Source organism: Myotis nattereri (genome assembly GCF_964212035.1).
Source record: "Myotis nattereri genome assembly, chromosome: 4".
Lineage (NCBI taxonomy): Eukaryota > Metazoa > Chordata > Mammalia > Chiroptera > Vespertilionidae > Myotis > Myotis nattereri.
The window spans coordinates 77,426,015-77,448,608 of record NC_138079.1 but is presented as its reverse complement, the minus strand read 5'-3'; the positions used below and the strand labels follow the sequence as shown (position 1 = coordinate 77,448,608).

Sequence of the window (22,594 nt, the reverse complement as noted above, 5' to 3'; positions counted from 1 at the left end):
TGTTATTAATATGAATACATAGAATGTACCTGGCCTGGTAAATAGTTTTAAACCTCTATAAGCCTTTGAACTCAGTTTTATTTTAAAAATAAAATATCATCCTCACTCTAGTTTCCCAGGATGAAACCCTGTCTTCTCAGCCCTCCCATGGCCTCCCCATACTCCTTGCTTTAGGAGAAAACAAGTACCTGCTTTTGGTCCACTCAGCATAATCTTCCTCACTCTCTGCCTGGGACCCAGATTCCCATGAAAATAAAATAGCGTGAGGGACACGATTAAAGCAAGGAAATCTCTTCTTGGCCCTGTCACCAGATTCAGGGACCGACCCTTTCTAGTCTTTATTCGCTGATCAGGTTGGATAGTGCTTCATTTTGTGGCAAAGTTTATGTCAGCATTGATGCTCTCGGTTTCACCATCCCACCTTTGACAACATCCATTCATTGAGTAAACACAGAAATGGAAACCTTTCTATTTTGGGTGAGTAACTTAAGTCTCCATTTCCAATATGCTCAAATGTCTTAACCCAACAGCATGCTTACTGAGTAAGGGGCTGTGGTCTTAGGACCAGATGTCACTAAAACTTGATTATTTGTTGAGAACATTGACGACAGAGAGTTCCTTGCCAAGACATGAAGCAGTTCCCCTCCTCATAGGGGGTCCTGCTCCCGCCCTGCTAAGCTAGGGCATGGTCAAACTGCCCTTTCTCCAGGCCTTCAAGTCCGTCAGCCCAGGTCGAGGTTGGCATGCTCCGATATGGGTCCAGAAGAATCCGGAAGCACCTGACGATGAGGACGCCCAAGAAAATAAACAGCAAAATCACAAAAGCAAATGTGGTTTTTTGCTCCAGAGACATGCTAGAATCTGACAACGAGTTCCCAAAGGGCACTGGGGGCGAAGGGACGGGCTGTCCTCCATCCATCGTCCAGGGAAGCCAGAGCGCAGGATCGCCCAGTGTCCTCTCCTTCCATTGTCAGTCTGCTGAGATCATGGTGCTTGCACCTTGGAGAGGCTGAGTTCTCTGCAGGAAGAAAGAAAGAGGGGGGAAAGGAAATAGCTAACAAAGAGCAACTTTATTTCTAGACTCACAATCATGTTCTTCAGAGAGAAGAAGGAATCTCTAAATGTTTTCACTGGAGATCCCTAATTCTCTATAATTAAACAGAGGAATATTTTACTCTTGAATGAAATTACCACGTTGTCCCCAGAGGAGCCACGTGGGGCCAGGAGGGATGGGCAGGGAAGGTAACCAGAGCACAGAAAAGGAGAAATGTGGACCTCAAGGTGTGCTTGCCAACTTGACATCCAAACCCAGCCTCCATGCCAAGTCTCATCTAGATTCTCTCCAATAATATTATTCTTACATCCTCCCTATAATGATACCATTGATTGAACACCATGCATTAGCCACCCTACTATAAGCACCATGAAAGCAGAGACCTCTATAGCCTCAGTGCAAGGAAACTGAGCCTAGAAAAGGGGCTTGCCCTGGCCAGTGTGGCTCAGCAGTTAGAGCACTGGCCTATGCACCAAAGGGTCGCAGGTTTGATTCCCAGTCAAGGGGATGCAGCTTGGTTGCAAGTTTGATCCCTGGCTCCAGTTGAGGTATGTGTGGGAGACAAACAATTAATGTCTCTCTCATATCAATGTGTGTGTTGTTGTTTTTCTCTCTCTCTCTCCTCCCTTCCTTCCTTCTACTCTCTCTAAAAATTAATGTAAAAAATATCCTCAGGTGAGGGTTGACAAAAGAAAAGAAAGGAAAAGGAAAGGAAAGGAAAGGAAAGGAAAGGAAAGGAAAGGAAAGGAAAGGAAAGGAAAGGAAAGGAAAGGAAAGGGACTTAATGTAGAAACTCTCTCAGGGAGCATCAGGTCCTGGGCTCTAGCCTCTGGCCTCAACTTTATTACTAAACTAGAGGCCCAGTGCACGAATTCATGCACCAGGGGGGTCCCTCAGCCTGGCCTGCAGGATTGGGCCGAAACCTGCTCTCCAACAACCCCTGAGGGGTCCCGGATTGCAAGAGGGTATATGATCCCATTGGTGCACGATCGGGGCCAGGGCGGGACACAGGAGGCTGGCCAGCCAGGAAAGGACTGCAGGAGGGCTCCAGGGCGTGTCTGGCCCATCTCGCTCAGTCCTGATGGGCCGGACCCCAGCAGCAAGCTAACCTACCTGTCGGAGTGTCTGCCCCCTGGTGGTCAGTGCACATCATAGTGAGCGGTTGAGTGGTTTGAGCATATCATTAGCATATTACGCTTTTAGTATATAGGATAAGTGTGGGACCTTGGAGAGGTCAATAAACTGTAAAGATGGAAGAAGTGCCTGTGTATCTCCTATTGCTATAATGAGGATGAATGCCTTTGAAAAGTACACAGAGAAGAACAACGAAGTGTTGCTTCACTTAGGACATGACTAAGAGCTGCGGTGCCTCCTCACTTTCTCTTGCCTGAGCCAAGAGAGAAAGGAGGCATCTCAGACTTCCTGCTTTTCTCTGCAGAAAGCCCAGGCCAGGTTCAATACCCGACCCTGGGAAGCACTCAGAGAACTGAGCTAGGAAAAAGGAGTTGATTGACTGCATTCTTGTTAAAGCTTACAGTGGCTTCCTACTGTGTAAGGCAATCTGGTGGACAGAAAAAGTAGGGCATTTTACTGGTGGGAAAAAATTAAGGATTATGGGTATTATTGTTTGTCTTTCAAGACAAATTGAAGTGTACACAAAGACCACTAAAAGCCCCAGATATTGAACTCAATCTATTTAACTCAAACCGTGTAAAGAAGAGCATCTATATTACACATTGCTATATAGAAAAATCATATGATGCATTTATTAATAAATCTGTCTATTGGAAAAATTACATAGCAGAGTAGTCAGGTATGAAAATTAACATGGATTCAAAAAATCATGCTCAATGAAAATAAGCAACCAAATAAAACTAGAAATTATGACCTAAGGCATTAATGCTGTATTTCTTCAGCTAACTTATAATCATCACACTGAAGTATGGCTGTAGTTATCACAGCAGTTTGCATGAATGTTGACACTTCACAGTTAATAAAATCACAGTTTTAAAAACCAGCTTATAAAGGGAATGACAAGCAGTAAGTGGGAGGAAGGAGTTACCAGTTTGGGGGAAAAGAATATTTTGCAGTTCCATGACTGAATTTTTTTAAAAATTCAAACCGAAATAGTTGCAATGGATTCATTTATGCTTCATTTTTATTTTGAAGTAAGACTGGGATAAAATTTGACTGTATTTTTTAAAAGATAAGCTCCTTAGGACTATAGAGGATGTTCATGGGTTGGGCTTGGTTTGGGTTTGCTTGGGTGCTAATCGCTAGGTAACTGGGGCTGTGGGGAGCGGGCAGGACATGTGGCCAGAGTTTCCAATGCAGCTCCCCTTACTGCTCTGACTGGGGCCGCCTGGACCCTCCAAAGTGCCCAGGCTGGGCTTACTCATCCCCAATGCAAAAGTCTCCCAGGGCTGGGTCAGAAGAAAGCCATGTAGTGGCAGAAGAGTAGATGTCCTTGCCATGTTCCCTCTTGCCTTTTCCTGTCCTTCTGAGGGTCCCCACACTTCCACCCCTGCCCTCCCGCCCACATACTAGGTCCCAGTCTAGGTCCATTTCCCCAAATGAGGGCAGAGTCCTTCTTTGTCTATTCCCAATACAGGTTTGCATTTTCAGAAAATCCCTTATGAAAACACGACATAAACCAAAAAGGAAATATAGAAAAAGTTAAGATCATTAACTGTACATCAGGGGTAGGGAACCTTTTTTCTGCCAAGGGCCGTCTGGATATTTATAACATCATTCATGGTTCATAGAAAATTATCAACTTGAAAATTAACCTGCTGTATTTGGTCAAACGTTTCATTAACTCACCCCTAATGCCTTGGCAAGGCCAGACCAAATGATTCCATGGGCCTTATACGGCCCACGGGCTGGACGTTCCCCACCCCTGGATAAATGTACAATATAGATTCCTAGATTTGTGGAATTCAAAGTAAAGAATGGGGATAGGGCCTTTTGAGCCTGTGATAATTACTCCCTATCCACGGGCTGGCTGACCAGGATAGCAATACCTTGTTCAGCCCTCGCTTCCCACCCTGCACCTCCGCCTGATAAGAGCCATGTTGACACCCAGGTGCAGTTTTCCCCAGCGTTGTCCTTAGCACAAGGCAAATGCCAAATTCTTTTCTCCTATCGCAACATCTCATACTTCTAGGCTTTCCCCACAACTCAGGTTTTAGAGCTGATACGCTATTCATTTGGGGTCTTCAGTGATGGACAACCATCCCAGGAAGCCCCAGCAAATAACCTCATCATCTGATTCCGATTAGAATGATTTAAAAATCAGTTTTAATTTGCAGTTTTATCACCTTATTCTGATGAAAAGGCTGATGCGAGGATATGCTTAACCCTCTTCGCAGCCAGATTATGTGTTTTGACGATTCTATAGTTCTTTATACATTGCAAGCCTCTTCCCTCCCAGGAAACTGTGGTGCCCAAGTCCCTATTAAAATTACTTCATTTGGTCAAACCACTAAAGGATATTAAATTGTAATAGTCCAAGGAAAGTGACACATTAGTACCGTAGGCATTTGTCTATGAAAACTGTTCCTACTTGAAGGATGGGGAAACGTGGTGGATAAAAGGGGATTGAAGGGAGATCTGGCTGGGAGTGAGGCTGCTGGAGAGGACCAGGGGGAGCAGGTGACCCAGCAGGAGAGCCCTGGGGAGTGGAGATGATGGGCACAGATGAGAAAATAGGAAATGGTTTAAAGGGATTTGGGGACACAGAGATCTGGAAAGAAATGCCAGCTATTTCATAGTTTTGCCCAGCTCTGATTGAGATCCTTGGAAGAGCCTGCTTTTCTTTTAAAATCCCACAATCAGCTAATCAATAATTTACAATTTTGGAAAGTTCAACAGCATGTTTTACGTTAAAGGAAACATCATCAGATATAATAAGATGCACAAAAAGAACTACATGTAACCACGGTACAAAAATATTAAAAGAAACACACACGTGCATTTAAAAAATGTCCATCCTAGACTAAAATGTCCCTTTCGGTACAAACGGTTCTTAGGAAATGTTCACAATCGCTTTTAGCGGAATAATGAAATCTTTTTTTAGATAAATAGTGAAATCTGGGCGAGTACATTACTGCCGGAGATTCTGACACAACCCTCCTGCGTTAATAATAACAAAGGCAGTTATTTTCGGGGTAAGAAGGAGCAGTTACTTGCAGCAGCACTTCAATCCTGACCGCCTTCCGCCTCCTGCAGTACCTCCGTGCCTTTTCTTTGCTAATCCATTTGTGTGTGCTCGGGAAATAAAGTCTAATTTTAATACCGGACCAAGGAAACCTTAATTAAAACATGCCATTTAAAAAAAAAATCCTATAATATATCCCTTTTCTCAAGTCAGGCTCCCTGGACCCTGATATTCACAAAGTGTAAAAATACCTTGAATTACTTACAAAGACCCATGTGAGCAGTCCACTTAGCCACAGCCGTTCTCACTATTAGCCACGCGCTTCAGGGTAATTTGCAAAGAGGCTCTCTCTCCTTCCCATCCTTCCTCCATCCCACATCAGGATTCATCTTTCTGTGCTCAGATCTTACCTCTCCTCCCGTCAGAAAACCTCTGTCCTCCAATGGCTAAGACCCTAACCCTCCCATTAACCCCCTTTTGGACCTGATACCGCTGTTTCCGGATCACAAATCAGGTCATATCCTGACAATAGAATTGTTCTAAGATATTAATATATTTTCACAATAAAAAAAAAAAGGAGCCAACATCAAACCACATTTGGCTCTGAGTGAAATGACCATCGTATTGATAAGAACAAACCGACATGTAATCGAATCTGCAGACACCTGGGGAGAAAGCCTCACGAGGCCTGCTCTGCAGCTTCACCCAGCACCTGCTGCCGCTGGAGCACCTCCGGCTTCCCACCTGTGAGCTTCCAGTCGTGCTGCTCTCCTCGCCCTACTCCCACCTGTGGGCCTCTCCTCTTCCCCCAGGGGCCGCACCGAACACCACCTCCCCCGTGGGACCTCCATCTGCCCCTTCACCAAAGGGAACGGTGCTTTTGCTCTGCCTCCAGGAGCACTTCACCTGCGTCTCTGCTGCAGCACCTGTTACAGGACATCTCCACAGGGTTCATCTCCTTCCCCTTCATCAACAACAGGCTCCTTGGGGAATTCTTGCTGTTCTGGGATCTTTGCCTCTTTCAATAGAGACTGACTCAAACCGCTAGCCCCTTACAGTCCGGGGAACTGGATTCAAACTTCAGGGTCCGGCTGACACAGACAGGGGGTAAAAATAAGATGTCAGACCACTGTGTTTGAAATAGAGGTTGTTTCCAAGAATCACAGGTAGTCTGAGTCACAGTGGCCCTTTTATAGCCACAGATCTCATGATTTGAAAAGCAGTTATTCAGCCCTTTAAATCTTCCTTGATCTCAATGCTGATTGGTGGGATCCAGAATATAAAAATCAAGTGGAGATAAGCAGGTTCCCTCTATGAAAGCGGTTAGACCTTTCTACCCTGATCTGCTTCTCTGGTCTGGAAGGGCAGCCATTTAAAATATCCTGAGTGCAAATGTCTTGCATGGAAACTATAAATGTCAACATGTACCTTCTCAAGCTTGGGGCCTTCCTTTGGCCATTTCATTTCACCAGCATCTCATGAAACAATGTCACAGTAAGGAAACATTTGATCTGAAGAAAATATATCCTTAAAGCAACGACATGTTTCTTTTCATTTTTGAAGTGACAGTAGTAGGATCGTTAAGTGCATTTGGCAAACACGCTGGCATTTCATTCTGCCATCTCACTTTTGTGGTCATCGGCCGAGTGCCCACCCTCCTGCGGTCGGTTGCAATAACAGTGGCGGCAGATGCAGCGCATGTGCAGTCCCGCCTGGCATAGTAAGTGGTCAGTAAACCGGCAAAGACGAATGAGTGTATTCTCTTTAGGCCATTTTTGTGCAAAACAAGATTTATTTCTGACTTCTGTTATGCAAGTAAGCACACAAAGCAAGAGAGATTCTAAGTAAATTGCCCCAAATAAAAAGAAACATCCGTTACCAAGAGAGCAGCATCCCCTAAGGATGCTGCATCGCAAGTTTCTCTCTGGTACGTTGGAGCGAATAGAAAGTCGTCATCTCTCGCCCGCTACTGGCATGCAGGGTGCAGTTAAGATATGCTGTCTGTATTTAAGTACTCCTCAACCACATAATTGCTGTTCCTGCTTTTTTAAAACTTCTAGGCCAGAAACCTAGTTATGTGACTTGACACGTTTTCAAAAGTAGGTGTAAAAACGGTTCGTCCATTGAGCAAGAACACTCGCAGGCTTGTCCAGTTTACTTCCACATGTGTCAGACAGGACGCTTTGTCCTGCAAAGACACCCTGTGTGCCCTATTTATATTTACCCAGCAGACTAGCGAGCCCAGTCTTGGGCTGCCACGGGAAGGGAACTGACTAGGTGAGCAGGACTGAATCTGCAACAACTGGCTGACAGCCTTACTCAAAGTGCGGCATTATTCTGCCACAGTTCTGAAGCTCACTGTTGAAATGTTAACGTGGCTTTCAGTGATTAAAATAATACATGCCCTGAGACTGATGCTCAATAGAATTATTCTCTACTTTCGGAGCTAAAAGAAGCCTCGGCTGCATGGCCGTTTACATAACTGGCGCCTCAGGAAGTCCACCCCCTTCACTCCCCACCCTCCCACAAGACATGTGAACATCCTAGTCAATGCTATTCTACCTCTTTCCCCACAAAATCCACCTCATCATCTAAGCAACCAAATCACTTATAAGCAAATGAATCTTGCAGATATCTATGACTCTTGCAGAAATTCTGTGTGTGAGCCCTGTGAACAGTAACTTGCATTCCAGGAGATACACACAAAGCTGCAAAATGTTTCCTATAAATTCAAGCAATGTGTGGCCCTCTTGGTGACCAGCCAAGAACTTCCGGGAAAGATTTCCTGGCTCTTTCCAGGTACTTCGTACATTTTAACCACCCCCTTTTTCGACGCATAAATACATGGCAACTTCCATATTCCTCTTTTTCCAAATACAGCTCCCCTGTTCCAATAATAGCCCTGGTGCTTTTGAATCCACAGGACGGCTAAGAGTAAATATTATTTTACACACTCAGATAATAGACCCAAAGCTACTAGGAAGCCCATAAACGCTGATTTTAAAGACATGTGAATGTGGTCAGCTACAAATGTCAACAGGCAGTTTCGGAACTGTTGCCAGCCCCCACTGCTGCATGGGGAGGTCCGGTCCCTCTGGCCAGCCTGGCCGTCTGTCTCTGCAAAGTCAGCCTGCAGACAGGTCGGCTTGGGTTCGGGAGTGGACCCTGCCGGTCCCGGACTTGTCAGCTCTGAGTCAGCAGGAGATTTTTCTCTTCAGCCTGAGTCCTAACCTCAGCTTTACTTCTTCCCTAGCTTCCTCTTCTTCCTAACATCTGCTTGAAGAGTCTTAAAGGGACAGAAGGGCAAGGCTGCAGCCTGGCTGAGAACATCAGGAAAATACCACCCAGTTTCAGTCAGTAACTGGGGGTCGCAAAAGGCACCCTTAGCAAGCTGGGACTTTTAACTTCAGGCAACAAACATTACTATGCTGCCCCCATTTTCCTTACGTTTCCTAGTGAGAAGGAGTGCCTGCTGATACGCAAAGTGCTAAGGCTGCACACTGCTCATCACCCGGGGACACCAGGGACAGTCAGCACTGTCGTTACGAGTTGTTGAGTTGCGATCCTTTGTAAACAAATTAAAACATCCCCATTGCATTTTGGAAGGCAGGATATTTGAGGTAAAAGGGAAAAAAATATTGTCATGGCCAAATAGCTTTCAAGAATAAAATTTACTGCAGCTTACCCGAGAAATAAGTCTGTTTTACTGCTCCTTTATCCAGTGTCAGTAGCATTATAAACTTAAGCATGCTTTAAAAAGAAAGGCATCATGACATTTCACCGCCTCCCCCACATTAACTTCACCTAGCAGCTGTTTAATTACACTTTATCCGACAGCGCTCTGAATTCAGAACTGAGATCCAAAGGGCATCTATGCAATTATTGCTCATGCACAAATTGTAAAGTTAGAGAGAAACGTTTAACTAGCCTGTCACAGACACAGCTTCGGTCAGGTACCTGAGTCTGGCTGAACAAACACTTGATCCATTTCCTGGTGGAACAGTTACAGGTAGTTACAAGCTTCTTTAGTTTCCATTCTCCCGACCAGGCTGTGTTAAAGCAGGAGACAGTGGGAGCCGCGGGCAGCTGGTGGCACACCCCAGATCTAAAGCTGTTGTTTCAGGCTTAGAAACTTCCCATTAAAAGCCTCGAGTTAAAGGAGCATCGTCTTTCTGGGTGAGGCATCATTAGCGGCCAACACGGCTGCTTCTCTGAGGCGAGCCATGATTTCAGTTCTGCCTCAGCAACTCCTCCGAGGATTCTGCTTCAGTGAGTAGAGGCAGTATCCTAGCAGTGTGTCTGAAATCATCCCCAAGAAAGCATTAACATTCAAAAGGAGTACGAGGGCGGAGGGGGAGCATCACAGGGCATTCCCATACCTTTTCAAAATCAAAGCCATAAATCTACCAGGGTTCTGCTCTTCCCTATTGATTGTGGACACTGCCCCTCTTTGGGGATGTCAGTGAGCACCTTGCAGCCACCAGCCTCCATATTGATTATGGCTTATGACCTTCAGGCCAACTTAATGAATGGGAAGACTTCTAGGGAAGGGCACCAACTTAGCATTTGGGAGTTGAAGAAACAAAAGTCTCCTTTTCCTAAAGAAAATGAAACTGACCTTTCAGAAAAGCAGCAATTATGGGAAGCAACAAGAACAATTAAAAAAGAACAAAATCATATCTTCACCACCTGTTTGTAAATTTGCCAGGCTGTAGGTTGCCTGTCCAGTGTCTCCTTGGTTCAACCTGCATAATTGTGACCTTGGAGGTTCCCCACCCCACACAGGCCATCTGAGACCACTTGATGAATAAAGATAGACCTTGGTTGAGAGAAAGTTGTTCCAATTCAGCAGATAGTAGTTACATGGTGCAATACTTAAACTATTTTCCTTGGGTAGAGTGCCTAAGTAAATTTAGAAAATATTTTAGGATAAAATTTATCTTTTTATAAAAAGTGCTCCTCTGGGAAGAATTCAGCATAATCCTTAAGTTGGAACATCCTTGTTTTGTGGCAACTCACCACTTTCTTTGTTGAGGTGGAAGTGTAGTTAGCGACAACACCACCCACCACTGATGGGGTACATGATACTTAAAGCTGACTCCGACTCTGGGCTCTGCTGTCTCTTCAGCTGGTATGAGACAAAGGCCATTGCCCAGCAGCATTAGGGGACTGGAACACAGCTCATTTTCTAAGAGGGAAAAACCCCTGTGCTGGCAACAGAAAACAATCTTAGACAGGCCTCAGACCCAAGAAAATTCAAATACTGAATGTTAGGCTTTAAAGTCAGAATCTAATACCTAATATTAGACTCTTACCTCAAAGGACATGAAGTTCTTTTCCCCATTTATGTTTTCTGGATTTTTAAAAAATATGTATTTTTGTTGACTTCAGAGAGGAAGGGAGAAGGAGAGAGAGAGAGAAACATCAATGATGAGAGAGAATCATTGATCGGTTGCCTCCTACACGCCCTACACTAGGGATTGAGCCTTAACACATTAAGCACCCAGCCTGTTTTGTCTTCGGGACAGAAAGTATAGCGTCAGTCACCGGTGACTGACATGGGGCTTAACGTGTTAACTTGGGTGTGTGTTCTGACTGGAAAGCAAACTGTGACCTCCTGGTTCATAGGTCAATGCTCAACCACTGAGCCACACCCACCAGGCTGTTTTCTGAATTTTTAACTGAGTTTCCTTTCCAGTTAGTTTTGCTTACTGTATTTTCTCACACACACACACACACACACACACACACACACACACACACACAATACAATGGGACAAATAAAATCCGACAAAGCAGTGTCATTTAATACTAACTGGCATCCTCTGTGCTTCTCCGCAGACGGTGCTGGTAGGTGGAAGACCCTGTCTCGGTAATGCCTACAGAGTGAGGTTCAGGGAACACTCTGACCCCACTCTCCCTTATATACTTATCACTCCATGTGGCCAGAAAGCACTCTAGTTAGGAACAACTGACCCAGGAGGCCTCCTCTGATACTGTTTTGGCCTGTAGACTCAGAGAGGTGGAAGGGAACATGAGCGGGCAGTGGCTGTCCTCTAGCTACTCTGCAGGCTGAAGCCATCCCAGAGAGATGAGCGCCTGGCCTATTTTTAAACTCTCCAGAGAAGTAGGCTCCACCACCCCCTCTGACAACTTCTGTTTAAACTAACTCCTCCATTGCTTACTTAGTCTAAATAAACCTATTTTCCTTTCATTCTACCCTGGCTGCAAAACCCCCACAGTCATTAACTGCCCCAAAACCTTGTTAGAATGCTCTTCCCCGAAGGAAACTGAACCAAACAAACCAAAAAGCCTCGGGCAAAGATCTGCTGATACCAAGATCTGCAGCTGAGTTTGGATATTTCTTTTATAAGATAATTGTAATTGGATTATTGCAGTTACATTATGTGAATCATCATGAATTCTGAAACAATGAGTAGGGGTTTAGGAAAAGTCTAGTTCTTTGACTATTTCATAGTAGGTCCTATTTCTTTAGTCTTTAATCATTTTTAAAGCTCTTTTGTGAATTCTTCCTTAAATTTTTGCCTTCTGGCCCAGCTTTTAAACGGAGAGCCTAGACTGCTGCACAGAGCTGTATACAGCTCAGACTAAGGTGGGATTGTGATGAAATGGGATGATCCCACAGGTTATACCTGCTATGCTTCTCTTATCCATTCTGATCTCTCATTATTTCTGTGTGTTAATGCAGTCTTTCTTTCTAACCACACAACATCAGGACTTCAGCTAGTTAGAAGTCTATTTTAAGAACTTTCCCTACATTCTAATTTCAAGTCTCACCTGTCATGTGCTTTAGGTTACAGTTCTTTCCTAAATGTCCTACGCTGCACTTTTCCATGAAGAAATAGACAATGAATATGAAAAAGGCTTCATGAGTCACCAAGATTTATGCCCTTACAGGCAGTGTTATTATTATCATCATTGTCTTTCTTTCTGACTCTGCCTAATTCTCAAAATAAAATTGAATCCATTCTTGGTATAATCTTCAATATGTAATTATGATTTCATTTTCATCATTACATTCTTTGTAAAAATCTTTTCTTCCTTTGTGTAGATTTTTTTCTTTCTCATATTCAAGAAACATTAGGTTCATTAATTTAAGTATCAGTTATGTTCTGTGTTAGGTATTGCAAAGGATAATTGTTCAGGTTGTGCAATTCTAGAAGGCTCCCTGGGAAGGGCCCAACAGCACTCAACTTCCAGCAATGGTTGCTAAGCTTCTTGACTAACCCACCCACACTATTTTCCACTTCCTTACCCCCCTTTACTGCTCACCAGCAGACAGCTGAATTGTGTCCTCAACTCTCAAGGTCATCTGTGGCTTCCAGTTGTCTCAAGCTAAAAAGGAAAAACCCTTCAGCTTTTATCTTCCTTGCTCCTTGTGGAAACATTGGACATGGCTGACCACTCTTTTCAAGGAATGTCCAGTGAAAGAATACACTGGGTGATGCCTATATGCATATAAGTGGTTTGGTTGGTCCTCCCCCCTTTCCTCTGAGGATTACTGTGGTAGTCTTGATTATATTAATAATGTTTTCTGCATAACTTTAATAAATTGACACATTAATTAAAGTAGCATTCCTATGTGTAAAAAAAAAAGAAGAAGAAGAAGAAAAAGAAGAATACACTAGGTAAGGTGAAATGGCAGGACCTTTGGGTCCCCTTGGGCCTTCTCCCTTCATAGTCTCTCGTTTGCCTTCCAAGGTGAAAGCCAAGTGTAATTCATGTAACTAGCAGTCAATGTGAAGTTGAGGGTAGGATATCCCTTAGTGACTCCACCTCTTTTAATTCATAAAAAAGAAGCGGAAGTCAGTGTATGTGTAATATTTTTATTTTTCTGTCTTCTAAGTTGTTTAAAAAATATCATGTAATATACAGGGGTTTTTTCCCATCAAGATTAGTTCAGTTTCCAATATCCCTTTGACTTGCCAGGTCTAAGTATGAGCATATTTATCCGCTTAGCTATCTTCACAGGCCAGTGGACCTGTGGGGGGAAACGGCAGGCCACAGTGGGGATGGTTTAATAATAGTCACACCAAGCCTATAAATTAGAATCTATATTCAAACATTATTAAAACCAAGCCGCCGTTTAAAGTCCAACTGCAAATTGGAAGCCTCCTGGTTTGGTCTTTTCTGGAATATACTTCTGTGATATGTTGAATTCTCAATTAGTAGCTGATGAATCTGGACAGAGAAGTATGTGAAATGAAAATGAGGAGAAAACAATGGTGCAACTCAGTGGAAATATATTTGAAAAAAAAGAAAACACTGATGGAATGTAATACTTGTGAGGATTACAAATTGCCTTACAAATGAACGAGTTTGTTCATTCCTTCCTTCTTAAGTCAAACATCAGAAAGCCTACAGGGAGGAAGGGCATCGTGCTCAGGAGGAAGCCAATGTCCACTCCTAAGAAGGAGCAACTTCACAAAATGTCCCACAATTGTTCTATTTAGAAACAGTGTCTGCAAAATTTTAGTTGTTAATTCTAATTGTAGTTTGAAAGGATAAGAGCATCACTATGAATTATTCACTGTTCCAAGGAAATTCATACTGAAGTTAACAGCCTAGTGGGGAAATTTATTCTTTTTAAATGACTGGTACAGTAACAACAATTTTTTTAAATGACTTTGAAATACTTAATGCCTTTAAAATGTCATGGAAAGTGCCAATTAAGGTTTTATACAAATCCCTCCAAATTTTTATGCTGTCATTTTGGCACCATTCTTTCTGTTTAATGGCTGCATTTTAGAAGAGAAACTATACTGTGTGGACAGTTAGAGGATTAAGCAGCTTACAATATTAAGATGATTTAGAAAATGAAATAGCATGTACCTGAGAATTATAGCTGACAAAATTCTGGATCTAAAAATCTTGCCACAAAAAAAAAAAAAAAAAAAAAAAAATCAATTTGAAAACAACCAGAGGAGAAAACTAATCATATGGAGCTGTTAAGAAAATACTTGTTTAAAAAATTATGGAAAACCAATCTTCATTTATGATATTTAAACTTATGGAAATGGTGGAAAAGAGGCTGAGGAAATGGTCATAAACAGAAGTTATGATATATGGTCAGTGAATGGATATTCCAGCTGCCTCAATGCTACATCTTATGAATGATGCCATCAAGTTGCTGCTTTAAAAAAATTTTAATTTATAAATATTTCAATATTTCAATGAGATCAACCAAAAGTTCTAGTCATATAGCATATGATTTTTAAAAGGCAGATTTAAAGGTACATCTTTCTCTTCCAATTCTGTGTTCAAAACTGAAAGGGGCGGCCTCCCATCTACAATTCTGCCTGTAAATAACATATATTTTATATTTATATATAGTAAAATCATCTGTATTTCTGTCATATGTAATATTAAATTACCTCAGGAGCTTGTTAAAGATGCATATTTGAGAGTCCCAGACCCAGCTTACTTATTTCAGTAAGGCCAAGAATCTATATTTTGAATAAAAATCTATATGATTAATAATGTAGGGTATATGAAGTCTACACTTTGAAATGATTTAGGTATTTTAACTCTGTGAAGAAAGAGCATTAAGCTTGCCTGACAGCATGGCTCAGTGGTTGAGTGTCAACCTATGAACCAAGAGGTCCTGGTTCAATTCCCGGTCAGGGCACATGCCTGGGTTGTGGGCTAGATGCCCAGTGTGGGGCCTGTGAAGATAGCTAAGCGGCAGCTGATCAATGAGTCTCTCTCATCAATGATGTTTCTATCTCATTGACCTTCCTCTCTGAAATTAATAAAAATATTTTTAAAAAGAGCCTTAAAGCTTCAAATTTGGGGTACCAGAGACCTCTTTGAAAAACTGGTGAAATCTATCGACCTGTCATTAGAAATTGCATATACCCTGCTTTGAGAACATCTGCCTGCAACTCCCACTTAAAATTCATGCATCTTCTCTTCTTCCCTGCCTCCCTTCCTCCCCTGCTGACCTCCCATTAACGTGGTAGTAAACAAGGACCAAAATAAAGGCCCAGGGTGATAAGGACAATAGAGACCAAGAGGCAGAGAGAAACGTGGTCTGTCCCTGGGGGAGGAAGGTGAATAGAGGCGATAGAGGCGTGCTAATGGCGACGCAGAGATTAGAAAACATGCAGAGGGGGTGACAGCTACAAAGGGGGTGACTGTCTGCCGGGGAAGACTAAGGTCAGGATAAGAAGTGGGAAGAAGAGGAAGGCCTGGGGACAGATGAGCGGCCCTACTGCCTTCCAAGCTTGTACAACTAACCAGTAGGCCAGGAATCTGATGTGACTGTTAGCAGGGGTGGTTGGTGGTGAAGATTGAGCTAAATTACCGCTTCTGAGAGCAGGGAGAGAAGAGAGGATGTCAGCACTGATGAAATGGACAAGAGATGGGGTCAATTTGTTAATAAGAAAATAACAAGAGAACTAAAAAGAGCAACTGTTAAAACCTTATTCTCCCTGGGGTTAGACCGGAGAGATGAGGGCAGTGCACAGAGCTGCCACTTTTCATTAAAGTCCCTTCCAAGCAATTTGATTGTTTAACCATGTGCATAATGCTTAACTATGTGAAATTTCACTTTGTAAAAATTGTCAGTGTAGTAAAAGCAACCAATTAAAAAATAAAGAAGATTGCAGTACATTGAGCTCCATAAAGACAGCGCCGGGGCAAGTGCGAGCTGGCTGGGCACTGGGTGACTGTGTGCTCGCTGAGGGAAAGTAATTAAACATGGGCTAAGGAGACCCTAAGATGCCGAGAGGCAAATGTCATTGTATGCCTTCTTTGCGCAAACTTGCCGGGAGGAACAGAAGAAGAAGCACCCAGATGCTTCAGTCAACTTCTCAGAGTTTTCTTAAGAAGTGCTCAGAGAGGTGGAGACCATGTCTGCTAAGGAGAAAGGAAAATTTGAAGACATGGCGAAGGCGGACAAGGCTCGTTATGAGAGAGAAATGAAAACTTATATTCCTCCTAAAGGGGAAACAAAAAAGAAATTCAAGGATCCCAATGCACCCAAGAGGCCTCCTTCGGCCTTTTTCTTGTTTTGTTCTGAGTATCTCCCCAAAATCAAAGGAGCGCATCCCGGCCTATCCGTTGGTGACGTTGCAAAGAAGCTGGGAGAGATGTGGAACAACACTGCTGCAGATGACAAGCAGCCTCTGAAAAGAAGGCTGCTAAGCTGAAGGAGAAGCATGAAAAGGACATTGCTGCAGACCGAGCTAAAGGAAAGCCTGCTGCTGCCAAAAAGGGAGTTGTCAAGGCTGAAAAAAGCAAGAAAAAGAAGGAAGAGGAAGAAGATGAGGAAGATGAGGAGGAGGAAGAGAAGGAAGATAAAGAAGATGATGATGATGATGAATAATTTGGTTCTAGTGCAGTTTTTTTTTTCTTGTCTATAAAGCATTTAACCCCCCCTGTACACAACTCACTCCTTTTAAAGAAAAAAAAAATGAAATGTAAGGCTTGTAAGATATGCTTTAAACTGTACAGTGTCTTTTTTTGTACAGTTAACACACTACCGAATGTGTCTTTAGCTAAGTCCTGTCCTGGGGGTATTTTCAATAGCCACTAACCTTGCCTGGTACAGTACGGGGGTTGTAAACTGGCATGGAAATCTAAAGCAGGTTCTTGGTGCACAGCACAATGAGTTCTATGTGGGGATGGTAGTTTTACCATCTTTGGTTGTCTCTGATGCAGTTATACGAAATAATTGTTGTTCTGTTAACTGAATATCACTCTGTAATTGCAAAAAAAGTTGCAGCTGTTTTGTTGACATCCTGAATGCTTCTAAGTAAATATAATTTTTTTATTAGTAAAAACAAATTAAATAAAGAAAAACCTTGCTTGAAATCCAGGCAAAGAGTCTCTTCTGATGACATCCTAGATACCCGCAGGAAATGCCTGGTTAATTCTTTGAGAATAGGAGCTTCTTCAAATACCCAGAATCCCCTCTCAAGGGCTGTGGTCTATTTTACATGTAAGTAAAGCTAATCCTTCTCTGGACTCCTCAAATATCTTATGCACACTGAAAATATGATTTCTTATCACTGCATACAGTGCAATAAAATCTAAACGATTGCCCTAGTTTTCCCACATTATGCAGACATCATCTGTTGTTATATGTGTTTTATATTTACTCATTTTTTTAATCCTCACCCGAAGATACGCTTATTGATTTTTTAGAGAGAGAGAAATGTCGATGTGAGAAACATCAATCAGTTGCTTCCTGTATGCACCCTGACATGGGATTGAACCCATGACCTAGGTATCTAACCCATAATGTTTTGGTGTATGGGACGATGCTCCAACCAACTGAGCCACACAGGTCAGGGTATTTATTCATTTTTATAGCCAACTTCTATTTAATTATTTATTTATGTGTATGTACTTATACCCCCATTAAATTTTAGAAATGTTCGAAGGAAGTTACGAACTAGCGGGAACAGAATATCACTTCTATTATGTATTCTATGAACTTTCCCCTTGCTGATAGATAAAAGGCTGGATGTACTTGTTTTCAGTATTTGAAGAATAAACTCTTTTTAGAATGGTGGTTTAGCTAAAGCAGTAGATACCTTATTTAATCTAAAAAAATACCTATGTCTTTTATAAACTTTATTTTGCAGCAATTATACATAAACAAACATCATAACATATACCCAAATATATTCAATGTACATTATTAACACCAAGGTGAAAATGCTGCATGGTAAATTAGTAGGCACTGAATACAGTTCAGGAAAATTTTTCAAAGAGCTTGTGAAAAAGGCAATAGTCCCTAGCCGGTTTGGCTCAGTGGATAGGGCATAGGTCTGTGGACCAAAGGGTCCCGGGTTCGATTCCAGTCAAGGATGCATATCTTAGTTACAGGCTCCTCCCCAGCCCGAGTGGGGCCGCATGCAGGAGGCAACTAATTGGTGTGTTTCTCTCACATTGATGTTTCTCTCTGTCTTTCCCTCTCTCTTCCACTCTCCCTAAAAATCAATGGAAATATATTCTTAGGAAAGGATTAACAAAAATAAAATAAAATAAAATAAAGTAAAATAAAATAAAATAAAAAGTAAAATAAAATGCTCAAGAATAGCACCTTTAAAATAACCCAAGCCAGAGCAGGTATTTACTAAGTCTCACTTCCATTTGCTTTCATCTTGAGCAGAATGCCCTTCAGCATTACTTTCAGAAAGGCTCCTTGCCTTTGTTCTCAGCATTTTTCTTAATTCAAAAGTAGATGTGAGATCAATTGAGAAAAATGAACAGTTAGTGTTGCCAACAGCCCTGCAATTGGTGTTGCATGTCATGAATATGGTGAGGGGCTTGGGTCAAATACCAAGACGATATTCAGTGGACTATGGACTACTAATGTGGAAGCTATAAAAAGCTGTGTTTGCAAATGGAAAAACAATGAAGAAAAATCTCTGTATTGTCCTCTGTACATGCCCACTTTCCTAGGCCAAGTCAGAATGGCTGAATGGTCCATTCATCATTAACAGTCACCCCTTCCCTGGGCTTGCCTTTGAGAATTAGCCTCTGTGATCTGAGATGAGCTCTTGCTAGCTCCTGGGGCTCTGTCTTGATTTTCCTCTAAGGATGGAGTCCATCCCTCACCTGTCTACCTGATTGCATCTTTTTTTCAAAACCTTTTTCATTCTATAGTCCCATCACTTCAAAACCACAACTTTTCCTAAGCCATTTGTTTATGTAAAATAATAAATTACCACCTTTCTCCCTTCAAAGGCTACATAGCTCAGAAAACTAAACATAAGAAAAAACAATGAAACTTATTTTTGCAACTCCAATCAACAGCCATTCTTTGTGTCTAATATCTAACACCACAACAGTAAAATGATGATGATGATGATGACGACGACGACGAGGACGATAATTAGGATAACAATACAATCACAATAACAAAACTCAGCAACCTGGTATGTTTGGTCTCTTAGACTTTGAACTCTTAAATGGCAAGAATAGGACCCTTTTACATGCTTTTAATACAGTGAAAGTGTGCATGTGTTTGTGTGTGTGTGTGTGTGTTTGATTTTATTCTGAGTTTCTAGTGGGCTATAAAATCCTTGAGAATAAAGGAAGCTGGGTCTCCTATTCATTTATTTTTTCATTTGACTGGCTATGATATTAGCATATGTGTGTAACAAATTTATCTAAAGACTTCACTCTCTGTTACAAATCATCCTAAATAAACACTGAAGTCGTATTTTTTCTAGTTGTTTTCTCTTGCAACATCATTGTCATACTTTGCCTGTCATATTAAAATAAGTATAACCAGACATCACCATTAATTATTAGCTTCCAACTAGTATCTTCATTCGTATCAGTCAAGGTAGGCTAGATAATGCTGTGATTTTGAAATTATTTCAGTGGCAGAAAATAACATAAATGTATTTCTTGGTACAGGTTTATTGAGGATCATTTGGAAATTCTGCTCCAATGTCTTTATTATACTCATTCTAAGACCCAGACAGAGAGGCCAGTCTCTACCAGATATTGAGGTAAAGGAAAAAGAGAGCATGGAAAAGCATATGCTAGCTCTTAAACTCTACCAAATGGCTTTAAACCGCATTGGACAAAGCAAATCTCATGGCCACATCTGAATTTAATAGGTTGAGAAGTATAATCCTTCCTAAAAAGGAACACGGGATAATGTCAAACAATGACAAAGTCTACCACTACATTTAACTAGAGTTCTACCCTTTACATAGTGAATCCCTTTAGATTGTGCCCCACAATAACCTTTCTTTGGCATACATGGTCCCCCATCTCAGCATCCTTGAGCTTCATTCTACGCTAATGTTACCTCCCATCCAGCCCTTCCTCCAGTTCCACCTGATCTTGGTCTGATCTCTTGCTTAAACCTTGTTGCCTCCGTTTGGCTTCCAGTATTAACTTAGATTTTGATGCCTGGGTTCATTTGGTTACTTTAACTTCTGATCTCTTGGGTCCTCTTTTGGATTATGTCTTGTCTCCTTTCTAGCTCAGTACAATAAGACATTCTATTTAGCATGTTGCCCTTTGGACACAGCCCCAGACTCTGCATCTTTCGTGATGGGCAAAGTCACAATCTGAACCTTCCAGATCCACTCCCACACCCTGGCTCCTGACCAAATGGGTCAGGTACAGCACCCAGCACCTCACAGGGGTCATACCATCCTAGGATACATAATATTATTATCCCAATTTTATAGCTACATAGACAAGATTTTGGAAGGTAAAATAATTTGCTGAGGAACACAAAGATCACACTTAACATATTTTTGTTCACCACCCACTCTTTTGTAAGGCCTGAGAGAAATAGATAGGACAGTATCTGAAAATAACCAAGGTTTGATAGGGGCCTCTGGAAAAAATAAGGACATTCATGTTTTCATGGGCAGGGAGGGTAGATGTGGACACAAAAGAGACTGCATCAAATCTGGAGTTTGAGCATTGCCCACTCTGGTCTGACAATGGCCAACCCTTTTCCTAGATGCATGCAGAATAAGCATTTTAGAAGAGCAGCAACATTTATTATCAGGTAGAAGTGCTCATTTAGACTCTGGAGACTCCACGAGGCATAAACACCATTAATGGTTTTGCTTCTTCGCTGTCCTCTGAGGGGAACATAAGCCTGACAAATTCCTGAGTGCAGAAGCAAAAAAGCTCCTCAGAGCAACCAAAAAACAAAACATGCTCACACCTAAAGTCAGTGTTTGTGATAGGGACTGGCCCATTCACCTTCCCACGTGGATTTAAGAGTTTTGAGGTTAATAGGGATCTTGAAGTGACTGCTGTGTGGTGACCACTATTGAGCAGCTGAGTTCCCTTGGTCCTTGGCTACTTGCCCCTACCTCTTACATTTAGGCAGTTGCATTTGTCTTGAGTTCAAATATTGCATTAGAGGTGGCTCCAAACTGAGTATAGCATTGGGTCAAGGGTTGTTTGGGAGAATAGATTGTCTAACTCATAAGTCCACAGAAATTATTGCAACCTCATTTAAGAAAGAAATTTCTGTCAATATTTGTCATGTTCCTATTTTATATTATAAAATCATTTCTCAAAACTGTGCTCTAAATAGCTTGGAACCAAAAGAAAGTGATTTTTACACTGTAGGAGGAGGTATCAATAAATAAGGCACTCAATGTTTTGCTACTTTAAGAATATTGAGTTCCTTTATTTCGGGAAAGATATTTTTGAGTCTCAGGCTATGTACTATAAGCAGAATGCAAACAAGCTGCAGTTTGGAGGAAAGCTTACATAACTTTGGACATGATAATTCATTCAAGGCAGTGAAATCTACTACTGAGAGAAGAGGACTGAGAATTACCCGAAGACTCCTGTGGGAGGCAAAGTAGTACAAAGACCCTAGATCTGCATTCTTACAGCGGCTGTGGGACAAAGTCATCCGAAGCAAGCTGGCTCTTGGGTCCCACTTTCCCCAGCTATTAAAGTAAGGAGGCTATAACTAGACCTGAAATTCTATGATTCTCCTTCTTTCTTATGCCCATGAGAACAAAATCGCCACTGTCTTCCCATGTTTGGATGAGTTTACCAGAACACTCACCATCTCCATCAGGACAATTAGAGGGTGTGCAAGCCCATCAAGAACTTCACCTTTTCAGGGTAAAATGGTCCCACCAGCACTTCAGGGGGGAAATAAAAAGGAAATTTTCATCTGGAGGTTAAGAGAGATTTCTTGAGTTTTCTTGTGTTTTCCCCCCAAAAAAATATATTTTGCAGTATTGCCTTGTAGACTGCTTCTTTTGAAGATAGAAGGAATAGGGGTAACTCTTCATTACTATTTGCCTCAAGTCTTCACCTGCAGAGTCAGAAGCCAGCTGTTGAGATCTGAGTGAAGGTTCTGAAGCTTAGGGAGAACCAGAGAGGCATATTCTCCTTTGTAGGGATTCCGACCCAGGTTTAACATGTATGCTTGCCACTCACTGGAGGCAAGAGCGAATCAGGTCTGCTGTGGATGAGGCACAAGAACAGCTTCTGTACACAATCCTACCTTTAAAATGGAAAACATCATCTTTTCCCAAGTATTTTCCACAATCCATTTGAGTGTCAAAATAGTTCAATGTTACCTTTAAACCTACCATAGGGAATTATACCGTTATTCTAAAGTACCTGAGTTTCCTTCTTACTAGTACATGATGGGGAAGAAAAATTCAAGTCTACAAACCCGTTTTCATAAACACAAAGAAAACCAATTCAAATCCATCATGATTTGAGTAATTGGTTCCATTCAAACATAGTGGCTGCTAATAGCACTGGCTATGTTCCTTTCAAAGGTTAGTGTTTATAAAATGAAAATGAATTCAATAGATTTCAAGACTCATGGTCTGTGCATACTCCAATAAATAGGCATCTCAGAGAGCAATTAGAAATCATGACTTAAA

General features: G+C 41.9%; 2 protein-coding genes and 1 pseudogene across 3 annotated transcripts in view; 1 reads left to right on the top strand and 2 right to left on the bottom strand.

The window, feature by feature from the left end:
* CCDC192 (coiled-coil domain containing 192) overlaps positions 1-9,514 on the bottom strand; it is a 244,131-nt gene extending 234,617 nt beyond the window's left edge. The window contains exon 1 of the mRNA XM_081090561.1: positions 9,171-9,514. The gene's annotated coding sequence lies outside the window, so the exon portion shown is untranslated. The remainder of the gene's footprint in view (positions 1-9,170) is intronic.
* On the bottom strand, positions 541-9,303 carry CTXN3 (cortexin 3). The gene is made up of 2 exons (XM_081090563.1): positions 9,171-9,303; positions 541-1,018 (listed from the first exon to the last, which is right to left on the bottom strand). Exon 2 carries the CDS (start codon positions 917-919, stop codon positions 674-676), a length of 246 nt encoding a protein of 81 aa, XP_080946689.1. The 5' UTR covers positions 920-1,018; positions 9,171-9,303; the 3' UTR covers positions 541-673.
* A 6,436-nt stretch (positions 9,515-15,950) lies between the features above and the next one.
* LOC308518261 (high mobility group protein B1-like) lies at positions 15,951-16,563 on the top strand (annotated as a pseudogene). Its single transcript has one exon. The product of its transcript is annotated as a high mobility group protein B1-like (transcript).
* Positions 16,564-22,594: the final 6,031 nt, after the last annotated feature.

Excerpts from the sequence above, each read along its gene's own strand:
- CTXN3 (XM_081090563.1), bottom strand. The coding sequence starts at position 919 with ATGGATGGAGGACAGCCCGTCCCTTCGCCCCCAGTGCCCTTTGGGAAC.